General features: G+C 45.0%; 1 protein-coding gene across 13 annotated transcripts in view; it reads right to left on the bottom strand.

The window, feature by feature from the left end:
- The window catches only part of YAP1 (Yes1 associated transcriptional regulator), a 137621-nt gene extending 128160 nt beyond the window's left edge, over window positions 1-9461 (bottom strand). For 5 of the 13 annotated variants that reach the window (XM_053310404.1, XM_053310403.1, XM_053310405.1 and 2 more), the window contains exon 1: window positions 8693-9460. In XM_053310404.1, coding sequence (XP_053166379.1) covers window positions 8693-8995 — 303 coding nt within the window. In that variant the 5' untranslated portion in view covers window positions 8996-9460. Of the gene's footprint in view, window positions 1-8692 lie in introns of all 13 variants that reach the window. The other 8 variants (XM_053310414.1, XM_053310413.1, XM_053310415.1 and 5 more) reach the window with 4 other exon arrangements.
- Between the last annotated feature and the right edge of the window lie 2560 nt (window positions 9462-12021).

Here is a 12021-nt window from a genome sequence, read left to right as displayed (position 1 = left end):
TATAATATAATGTCTACATACACTGCTGTTAACAAGTAGGCTCTTCGAATTAGAAGTAATTATTCATGATGATATCTTTGACCTAGGTCCATTTTTTTCACATATTGTTTAAAGAAATTTTAAAAATCTGCTTGAAATTTAAGATCGTCAGATTTAAGTTTTCAAAATCCACTTTTTATTTTTATTTAAAAAAAAATGATTATCAGCCCTGACAGACCAAGGATCAGGTCCACTCCCCCTCAATCCAAGTCTACCACTCTTTACTACAACATAATGAAGTGGTTGACACAACACGTACTGCCTGGGGTAACCCAGGCAGCTCGTGTCAATTGGAGCAGTGGGAGCCCTCCAGTCCTGGATTTGTATCCAGACCTGGTTAGCCCAGCTTCTGGACCCAGGTCTTACTGAGGTAGAATGAAACCACTCTTTGTTCTACCTCGTTAGGCAATCATGTGCATGACTGCCCTGAGTAGCTGGGTTCCCAGCCAGCTGGCCGCCATTTTAGGCAGCAAGCCAGCCTGGGGGGGGGGGGAGGCGGCTTGCAAAAGAGCTGCAATACTGAAAGCAGCCGCTCCGCTGCTCATGCATTGCATTTTGGACTTCAAGAGAACCCAGCGCAAGTTTTCACCCTCCCATTGGTGCTCTGGAGCTCATGCGGGTGCCCGAGTGACAGAGTTCAGAGGAGGCTCCAGTCACCTGGAAGGCATCGAGGAGGAGACTGCCTTCCCTTCTTCTCCCCCACATTTGGTTGGCAGAACGGCCTCCATGAATTTTAAACTGAGGCGTTAACTATAGGGGAAAGAGAGAAAAGGATGTAGTTCTTCCTCCCACACCCCATGGTCAACTTCAGAAAAGCTGCACACAGCAACCTTTTGAGAACCCACAAAACTATATTGCATTGACTTTTGTGTGTCACCTTGGGAGAGTTGCCTGAAGGGCAGCTTAGACATTTTTAAAATTAAAAAAGGTTAGCAGTAGCAGCCACCTACATGCAATTCAGTTGCTTTCTACCAGTTCAACCCCATTTAGCAAACATACACCTATCACTTTGTACGTTTTCGACCTATCACTTTGTACCAAAGTGTGCACGTGCACAAGCTACTTCCTCCTACTTCCAGTCCAAAGAGCTGACAAGGAGGTACGCTGCTGCCCCGCCGGACTGGTTTTCAAGCGAGCGCCAGTGGGGGGAAAGCGGAGGGAGGGGTAAGTGCACCCTCCCCCACCATTAAAGTTGTCCCACCCCCACCACTTCCATGCACATCGCTACTGGGAGCCTCCAGATATTGTAAATTGTAGCTGGGGCTGATGGGAGTTGTAGTTCAGCAACATCTGGAAGCTCCCAGTTTGGGAACCACTGCTCTATAGTGTAAGGCTGTAACTCAGGGCCACCATCTCTTTATGCCAAGAAGCAGACCCAGCCCGCTCAACTAAAGAGTCTAACTTCTTTACTCCCCCAACAAAAAGAGTCTAATACCAGTTTAAAGTGGTGATGTAGAGAGTTACAGCACCATTTTAAAATACATTAAAAGATGGAAAGCAATGTACCATTACTTTTGAACATCATTCAAAATGTTGCCCTTATTTATTTATTATTTCTTTGTGTAAACCACCCTGAACCATTTTTGGAAGGGCGGTATAGAAATCAATCAAACAAACAAACATCTTGTTGTCTTGAGAAACCATTTGCCTTTAAAAGTACTATTAGATGTACAGGCAGGGAAGGGTCTCCCAGTATACACAGAAAAATGTCCGGTGCAAGTGTGTTATACATGTATCTGTTTCACCCCAAAGATGCTTGAACTTGTAGAAGAGGTTTCAGGGATCATAGTCCCATACAGTCAGAATGCAACACAAGAGGCCACATGGGGAATTTTCAAAGATAAGGTTAGGGTTGGGCCACACCAGAACTGTGCACCAAATGCTCCAATGCCAATGAATCTGCAGAACCCCCACTACCATGCAAAAGAAGCCACTTGCACTGCAGCCATCTCTATGCAATTACTCACATTTCTGGTGTGGGAGGGGACACTCTTCTTTGGGGCCAACCAGAATGGGGAGCAGGACATCTGAGAAGTATAGTTCCTCCTAGCACTTTCCCATGGGGAAAGTGCTGAAAGAAACTACAGTTCCCAGAAGCTCATGCCTCCCCGAACTCAGCCAACTCCATGCACTCTGGGTCCTGTAGAAATGTGTTGCTCCCCCACCGCTCCCCACTCCCAGTAAAGAGCTATGTGGAGCTGGAAGTGGCGTTAAGTTGTTGTACCCATCCTGCAGCTTGGGGAGGTGCTGCAAATTCATCAGCGGGTCTACTGTGAGTAGCTGAATCTGGACTTAAGAGGGAACGTTCTCCAATATAAGCTCAGCTGCCCCTACCCCCAAGAATCAGTGGCTGGAGCTGTGGGTTTCGGCAGGATGACAGGTAACTGGCATCTGAGGTATAGGAGCCAGAAGGTACTGCCCTGCTGACCAGTTCTTAGTATTTGTATCTGGCTTGCCCAATCCAGAGGTTTCCTCTACTGCCTGATCATTGCAGGAGCTGATGCTGAACTCCTTGAAAGCAAGAACAACCCTGCTGGATCAGGCCCAAGGCCTATCTAGCCTAGCATCCTGTTTCACAGAATGGCCCACCAGATGCCTCTGATGCCCAAGACAAGAGGTGAGGGCATGCCCTCTCTCCTGCTGTTGCTCCCTTGCAACTGGTATTTAGAGTCATCTTGACTCTGAGGCTGGAGGTGGCCTATAACCACCAGACTAGCAGTCACTGATAGACCTGTCCTCCATGAATTTGTCTATAAATTATCTTCTACTTTCTTCTGCAGCAGCTTGCCTGTTAGTTCAAATCCCCACTGGTGTGCTTCCCAAACTGTGCCTCGTAAATATATATTTGTAGTCACCTATATCAGGCTGCAGGGATATCAGAAGGTGCTGGAGGCGGATGCTCACTTCAGTGACAACGGCAAAGGCATCATCCCATATTGCGTGGGAGGAAGGCAATGGTAAACCACTCCTGTATTCTACCAAGAAAACCACATGGCTCTGTGGTCGCCAGGAGTCGACACCGACTCAACAGCACAATCTTTTCTTTTCTCTTCTGTACCTGTTTTTAGGCTCCCAAGCCTAAACACACACAATTCATGGTCATTTGCTACAGCAGGACCCAGCCTCAGTTTAGAAGACTTCCTTTTCCCCACTCTAGTCTTCGACAGACAAGAAATCCTAAGCTAGGGTTAATATGCTAAGAACTTGGCTGACAGTAACATGTTCAAACACATTGGCCTAAAGCTTTTCACACACCTCTGTATGCTTTTTACAGTATATAGGCATACAACTTGCAAAGCTCCAAGGCCTATGGCATGTGATTAAGAACACAGTTCAAGAGGTACTTTCAGAATATGGAAACCACTTAGGCAAAGCCTTTTAGCCTTTTGAATTCAAGTAGTGCACACTGATTACAGCATGCAGTTCCATAAGGGAGGCAGCTTAAATGCAGATTAATGCCAGTTTGGGAATAAGGAACTCATGACAAACCCTACTCTCGGGCTAGAAGCTCTAACCGGTTTCTGTACACAGTCAAGTAACTTTTCATCCATAACTGTCAGGGGAGCAGAGATACTGGACCTACTTGGAAAGTATGTGATAAGCCTGTATTAGGTTAAAGTTCAAAGAAAGCAATGGAGCAGCCTTTCTTTGCTGCTCTACAGCTTCAAGACAAGACTTTTTCCATTTAAAATCTGTCAAGTAAATTAATGCTTCGGCTGAGAACTTGAGCGCCAAGGTTCAAGATGAATTTTATTTTTTAAAGCCACACACAAAGCCAAGCCCTACCTTAAAGAGAAGCTGAATAATGGAAAAGCTGATATAATCGGTCACAGAAATAGCAGCAGCAGCTAGAGAATAGCCACTCTCAGTTCTGTTGACTGTGCAAGTGACATGACAATTGCTTATAATTTAAAAAAAAAACAACAACTCACTTTACAAGAAGACTCATTTCTTTAATGAAGTCTTTTGAGTGGGGAAGAAGAAGCTCCCCAAAAAGTTAGCTTCCCATCTGATTTGACCAAGATTTAAACAATGGTCTACAAGTCAAATTTATGCAGAATCTGCTCATCCCAATTCTGAAAATTGCATTAATGGTTTGCAAAGCAAAGACCCTACCACCTTAGCCCTAGCTACAGGACTACAAAAAGATCCACCAAAGATTTGCCAGTTTACCAGAAAAAAAATCCCACACTTTTTTTTACCATGGAAATGTTCCCATTTCTAAAATTCCATTGGCTGACATCCAGACTAGCATTGCACACTTGCAACTGTGCAAGTTTCAGACTACCACTGCACTGCCGCATCAGTAAGGAAAGGGTTGATTTGTGGTTTTTTTTGCCATTTTTCCTTCCCTCAGAGGCACACAGTGCATCACCAAAATATGTCCCTGAGGATTGCATGACCTCATCCTCTGCTCAGGCAACACCACAGCAGCAGTCTGGAACTCACACTGCTACACATGTGCAATGCTAGTCCAGATGTTCAACACTGTTGCATAAGATCCACTAGTAACAATGGATGGATGTCAATGCAATTTTATTCATTCATTCATTCATTCATTCATCCATTCAATTTCTATACTGCCCTTCCAAAAATGGCTCAGGGAGGTTTACACAGAGAAATAATAAATAAACAAGATGGATCTCTGTCCCCAAAGGGCTCACAATCTAAAAAGAAACATAAGGTAGACACCAGCGACAGTCACTGGAGGTACTATGCTGGGGTGGATAGGGCCAGTTACTCTCCCCCTGCTAAATAAAGAGAATCGCCACATAAAAAGGTGCCTCTTTGCCAAGTTAGCAGGGGCAAGCATTGAAATAGCAAGGTAAGTTCACTGAAAGAGCGGAACTTGGTATAAGTTTGAGTACAGTATAATCACCTAAAAAAAACCATTCTTACAACATTGAAATTTGTAAATAATATTTTTTAGGTGATTATACTTAGGATGTGTGTAAGAGGGCACATATATTTAATTGATTATATTTTATTGATCATATCAATAAATAACTTATTTCCACATAAAGCTTTGAATTTGTTTCAGTATAACAGTGCACATGAAGTGCCATTAGTGATTCCACTCCCCCAAATATTTCAGTTTAGCTACTTGAAAAACTTTTGAGAGACAGTGTGGGAAGTTAATATGATGGAGGTGGGTTGTTTGTTTTTAACAGTATAAATAGGTCAAACATGATGCCAAATCAGATCACAACCTATTTAGGGCACCAAGGAAGTGTGTATAATAAAAATATGGGGGTGGGGAGAGATGTAAATTTAATGCAAATGAGGGGGAGGTTTGCATGGGAATATTTTCCAAAAAAAAGTCCAACTCAAATTTTCCCAAAAACCTATATTTCTGAAGTGCACATTACAGATGGGGTCAACAATATATCTAAGTTTTCTAATGCCAGAGGTTGGATATTATTTTATGCACTGCGGAATAAGTTACAACCATATTATACTACAATACAAGTATGGCAGAACTCTTCAACTTCACGTTTTGGGTCTCTAACTACCACCAAGTGCCCTGCTCAACTATCTATGTCAGCAGAAGCTCTTTTGCTTCAAAGAATTAATTTCAGGGGCTTTTATAGGTCAAGGTTTGATAAATTCCAAGCACTGGGAAGCCATGGCACTCAGAAATTTAATTGTGCAGCTAGACTAGGATATTCAGAGGCAGAGTTATTTACGAAAATCTTTTATTTGTCCCAGGCAACCCTGTTTTCTTCTGCTATCTTCCCCCTCCACTATGTCCATCACTAAGTTTCCTAATTTTGTCAAGACAACCAAGAACCCGGGGGCAGTGAGAACAGGCTCTGGAATAGTACAGGGCCTAATCTAGAAAACACAAAATAGACTGTGGTTTACAGTTCCTGCTCAGAGTGAAATTCCAGATTTTCCACAAACTTTTATTTGGCCGGGGTTGGGTGGGTGGGGGTGGGCCGAGGAGTACAGGGAATGAATTATTATGCTGGTAGGCAAACTGAATGCAAGTCCACCTTCCAACTTCCCTGCAGAGAAAGGTAAGAGGAAAATTGAACCACAGTACAGTATCTCACAAGCAACACAGATAGACTGAAAGGATGAAGTACTCACCTCCTCAGAACTGAGATAAAAGATAGCTCAAAAAGGGAGAGATGAAAGATTCACCATTCAACCCACCCCCTTACATAAATTAAAGGTAAAGTTGTGCCGTAGAGTCAGTGTCGACTTCTGGTGATCACAGAGCCCTGTGGTTGTCTTTGGTAGAATACAGGAGGGTACAGTATAGGATGATGCCTTTCAGCATCTTCCTATATCACTGCTGCCCTGCCCATAGTGTTTCCCATAGTCTGGGAAACTAGTTTCCCATAGTCTGGGAAACATACCAGCGGGGATTCGAACCAGCAACCTCTTGCTCCCTAGGCAAGTTACTTCCCTGCTGTGCCATTAAGTGAATTCCTGCCCAGAAAAAGCAAGGAGTGTAGGTGATGAGGAAGAGGAAAGCTAGTCTGAATGAGTCTATCCAGGGACTTAAGAGGGGAAGAAATAAGATCAGATAAAAGGTCAACTTCCTCACAACAGAAGCCAAGATGGAGGAAAGCAAAGTTCTCCCACTGAAAAGGAGCTTGGGGGGGTGTTAGATGGGATGGATGAAAGAAAGTGCTGGTTTCATCACAATGAAGGACCCTGGAAGAAAAGCAGAGATGGCAAAAGAGGGTAGGTCAATCCTGGAGAGTTTTGCAGAAGGAAAAGAAAATTACACTGTAAGAATTTAAAAGGAAGTGGAGAGCACCACGGCCAAAAGAGGATGAAAAGATGCTTCCAAGGATGGGAGAAGGGGAAGTTTATCTTCCTTCCCCAGCAGCCAGGGACCTAGGACAAGAAAGAAGATTAAGACCCAATAAACAGCTAGAATTTGAGCGGGGGGGGGGGCTTACTATCTATATACCCCCTCAACATAGCACCTTACTACTTGAAAGATTAGGGCTGTCAATAATGGCAGAATTCAGCCTTCCCACCACCACCCACTCAGAAGAGGCTGGAGACAGATGAAAGAGGGGTCACTCCCCCACAGCAAGAGAATCAGAAAGAGAAGAATATCAATCCACCCACACAACCACCAAGGCCAGCCATAGACCTAAAAGGAAGGACGTAAAAGTTGTATCTTGCCCACCAGTCAGAGGCCCAGGAAAGGGACTGAAGTTTAATATCCCATCTTCAACAATGGGGCGGGGAGGGGGGAGAGAGAGAGAGAGCGCAACAAGAAAAAAATAAGAAAACAGCATTCTTCCTTCACGTGAATATGCATCAAGCTAGCTCTACGGACACGTCTCTTTCTGAGTACTAGCTCCCTCTTGGCAAAATGAGGAACAGGAGAAAGATGCTTTATAGGACTGTTGCAAGGGTAGAAAAGCGACTGGGGAAAACTTTGCTCATTCTAAAAAACCCACAACAGAACATTATTATTGTTCAGGAACAGTAATGTGCCTGTAAAGGAAAGCAACTTCCCAGCTCACAAAGCAGGGCATGGGCAAGTCCTTATGCCTTAAAAAATGAAAGCTACCTGGGCAGAAACTGCCGGAAAGTCACACCCTCTGACCTGGAAACCCTTTTCCTCCAGGCTCAAGGCGTCTTCAACCATGTCCTTTATCAGATATCATTAGGGGGTAGGGAGAATACACAGCAATTATCTACATACTCTTGCAGGGGAAGTGTCCATTTTGCTGCATATAGACATTTAACTACATGTGTCTCCCACAGGTGTATACATGGCAAAATCCACACGTGAATGATATTCATTCACACATAGAGCTGTACGCCTTTTCCTCACACGCGAATCGGCAAGAGAAACAAACTGTGCAAAGCCAGCCTTCAACCATACTGTGGGAGCAAGGCAACACTCAACTGGAATGGAAGAGTCACTATGTGCAATTGCATTTCCACACATGCTTCCCATTGCCTTTGCCTCCAGCTTTCCTTTCCTCTCCCCACACCCACCGTGGTTGTCTCCACCTCCGCCAAAACCTAAGGTAAGCACACTGGGGCAAAGACCGGTCTTTCTTTCTTTCCTTCTGCTGCAAAGTGTCACATACATCACAGTTACTTACGACTACCGCGAACAGCAATAACTAACTCTTTTTAAGTATAAGACACTCTGCATAGGCTCAGAAGCAGAGTTAACTCTGCAATGAAAACTGCTTCAAGAGCACAGCTTAAGCCCCATCACTCTTTCTTTACAGTTGTTGTGTACTGTATTATATTTACCCCACAGGCTGAGGAGGACGGGGAAGAAAATAAACTCTTTTAAAGGGATATTGTGTAACCCTGAGTTTATTATGTAGCCCTCTGTTCGGGGGTGTGTGTGTGTGTGAATTACTTTTGCTTACCATCACTCTCCCCCACCCGCCCCCGTCCTATTGTAAAACAGCGGGGAGTTGCTTTATTATTGCCTTCTACCCTATGCCGCCTTTCCACTCAACCTCCGCAGGCGGTAAGCAAAAGGTTTCCTTCTCACAGGCACGTAAACACTGTGGGGTGTTCACCGGGAAGGGGGGGGGGAGAGAGGAGGGGCTCGGAAGAGACCCTTTCCTCCCTCCCCCCGCACCGCGCTTCCTCGGGGGCGCCCCCCAGCGGCGTCTCTCCCCCCCGCCCCCAGCTCCGGCTGCTTGCTCACCTGGCGGGAGTGGGCCTTGGGCTCGGGCGGCTTGAAGAAAGAGTCGGGCAGCTTGCGGAGTCTCATGGGCAGCGTGTGGGGCACGTTGGCGCCCTTGGGGTTCATGACGGCGTTGAAGAGAGCCTCCAAGTCGGTCTCCGAGTCGCCCCGGACGTGGACGATCTGGTGCCCGGCCGGGGGGGGCCCGGACACGGGCTGCTGCTGCGGCGGGGGCTGCCCCCCCGAGGGCGGCGGCGGGGGCTGCTGCTGCTGCGGCGGGGGCTGCTGCTGTGGCGGCGCCGGGGGCTGCCCGGCGGGCTCCATGGCCGGCTCCCCTCCCTGCTTCAGCCGCGTCTCTCAAGCAGCAGCGCCAGCTCCGGGATCACCCTCCCGCATGCCCCTCGTCCCCGTCGCCTTTCCCGCACACGCGCCCCCCCCCCCCCGCGTTTATTTCCTCCGCCCGGTTGCAGCCACGGACGGCTCCCCCCTCCCCGACTCCGGCCCGCCCAAACCGAGAAGGGGGGCGAAAAAAATACTAATAAATAAGCCCACACGAACTCGCGCACAAACACTCCCAAACAAAAGTTCTGAGAGGCGCCCGCCCGAGCCAGCTCCGCCCAGCGCGAGCCCGCCCGCACCGAATCCGACGGGACTTAATTGAGCCCAGCCGGCGCTAGGATCCTCCTCTCTTCGTCTTCATTTTCTCGCGCCCGACCGCGCCGAAGTTACAACTGGGGTGGGAGGAGGGGGTGATGAAGCCGGACTTTTGTACGCGTGCGCTCCCGATCCATCTTCCTTTCGCTGTGCCCTTTACATCCCCCTCCCACCTGGTAGAACAAGCTTCTCCGCCGTCTCTTCCAGTTGTTATTTGCGGCGGAGGAATTTTCTTATTCCAGAGACCCGCCCGTGCAGTTTTCGCTGTCGCTAACATGTTCAGCAACCAAGCATTTTTTGTACCCCCCCCCCAAAAAAAATCTTTTCCAACCCTCCCACAGCTACAAGGAGGAGGGAACGTTAGGATTATTTCCCTTTCCCAATCCCCACCCACCCCAAAAAAGGGGGAGAGAGGAAGCGAGACCCCTACTCGGGCAACTCCAAACCCCACTGAAGATGGGGGGTGATAAGAATTGGAAGAGAATCCTTCTCCATGAACTTTGAAAGTGCTATATTGTCCCAGACTATTTACGCTTAAATGAAGAAACAGGACCTTCTAATGTCATTTCATTCCCTGCATGGGGTGGGGTAGGGGAAAAGTTCCAAACTCGTTTCTTACCACCACAGACCTTTATGCACAGCAATCCTAAGTTTACTAAGAAGTAGGCACCATTTAGTTCAATGAGATCTCACCCGCCCCCAGTGTTTATAGCTGGCTGCAACCCCTAAACTCTTATTCTCTCTCTTAAGATAGCACTACAAGGGGGGAAAGATGAACATAAAAACTCGTATTTTTCTCCTCTGCTATCTATCTGTACACTGTTTGACTACTTTAATGTGTTGTCAGTAGTCTGGCATTTTAGAATCCAATAGGCTGGAGAAATTACCTTGCCAAGTTAAATGATCATAAAAGAAGACAGATAAAGTTGACATTGTGTACAGATGCCACCACACCAGAAATGTCAGTGATAAACTAGGGGCAGGAATGATCTGTAGCTTATAAGATCTGGACCCTTCATGGGTGAGGTGACACCAAGCCCTAGAGATACACCAAGGTAATTTTGGAGTCTGGACCTAAAGGCTTTTGAAGCCAGCGCCCTCCCCCCACCCCGCCGCAAGTTAAGCATCATTTTTAAACAAGTAGGTTTGCCAAGCCCCTTTCCCTACTCCCTTGTTGGCGTGAAAATTGTCATGCCAACAAAGGAACTTGCATTAACTGAAGATAGTCTTGATAATGCATCTTATTTTCTCAAAATGACTTTATTCCTATATGGTGCTAAGGATAGTGTTTCAGATATATTCCAGCAATTGCAGCCTGGCCCTATGATGTTTACTCAAAACATCTGCCTTGGTTCAGTGGGGTCATTGTGCATAGGATTTCAGCCTTAAGATCCTATGCCTAGGATGTCCTGTATCTAAAGCATATGTATTCACAATTATACAGGTTTTTACATCTATAAAAAGGCACTGTCCAGAGCCACCTTATTATTATTATTATTATTATTATTATTATTATTATTATTATTAAATTTATTAAGTTGTTTACAATAATAATAATTTATTAAGAAGAGCCTTTTCAGTTGTGGCCCCTTGGCTTTGGAATGCCCTCCCCAAAGAGCTTTGCATGTTCCCTCCCTCAGTATTTTTTTAAAAACCAATTAAAAATACATCTCTTTAAAGAGGCTTTTAAATATTTTATCTGCTGTTTATATTTTGTAGGGTTTTTTAGTTTTTTAGTTCTCAGTTTTTAGCTTTTTATTAATAACTTTTAATTTGAAACTTATAAAATTTGTGATTTTAAGTGTTTTTAGCCTGGTCTTTAAACTTGTTTAACTTTATTAATTTTTTTTCTTTACATTGTAACTGTTTTGTTGATGTTGTGAGCCATCCCAAGAGGTAGTGTCCTGGAGAGGCAGGATATAAATATTTTAAATAAATAAATAACACTAATAACAGATAAAAACAATGGACATTTTCAGATAATATACAATCACTAATAATAATACACAATTTTGAGCATTAGTAGTGCCTGAAAATTCAGTGTGTAAGTAACATGAATTTTACTGAAAAGAACAAAATCCCAATATACCCATGTAATATAACTGAGAAATCAACATCAATCAATTCCAGAACAGAACCCCATCAAAAAACATAATACTAAACATATGGTACAAAACATAGATGTTAAGTTTCAAAGGGTCCTTAATAAAATAGGCAAAATTCTGTTCATGACCACTGGAAGAAAGACGATAAAGGCCATCAGCATCTTCCTAGAAGAGATAATATTTAGAATTAATGTCATATAGTATTAGATATTTATCAGAACCTTCTGAAGCCTGATTTGAATATGCAAGAGTGCAGGCTGCCAACTGCATGCTCCTGAGGTCTGAAGCCTCCCAGGTCCAGTTCCTGTGCCACATTACCGACAGTCTACTGATTCTTTCAAGCCAATTTCAATCCTTGGTGACAGAAGTAAGTAGAATTTCAGAAGAAGCAGGGTGGGAACTTGGGCAGCTTTGGACGTCACACCTGCCAAGAGCAGAGTTCTCTCACGTCCCAGCATTATACTGCCATATTACCGACTTCCTGACTTGTAGCGGGTTGTGAGAAGCCACCCTTTGTGAGATTGTGGCCATTATCTGCAAAAGACATAGTAAATAAATATACAATTGGAAAACTGAGGTCTAAAGTGTCCA

Source organism: Hemicordylus capensis, chromosome 3, assembly GCF_027244095.1.
Source record: "Hemicordylus capensis ecotype Gifberg chromosome 3, rHemCap1.1.pri, whole genome shotgun sequence".
Classification (NCBI taxonomy): Eukaryota; Metazoa; Chordata; class Lepidosauria; order Squamata; family Cordylidae; genus Hemicordylus; species Hemicordylus capensis.
The sequence above is the reverse complement of the archived record's forward strand: the minus strand, read 5'-3'. Positions and strand labels throughout refer to the sequence as shown.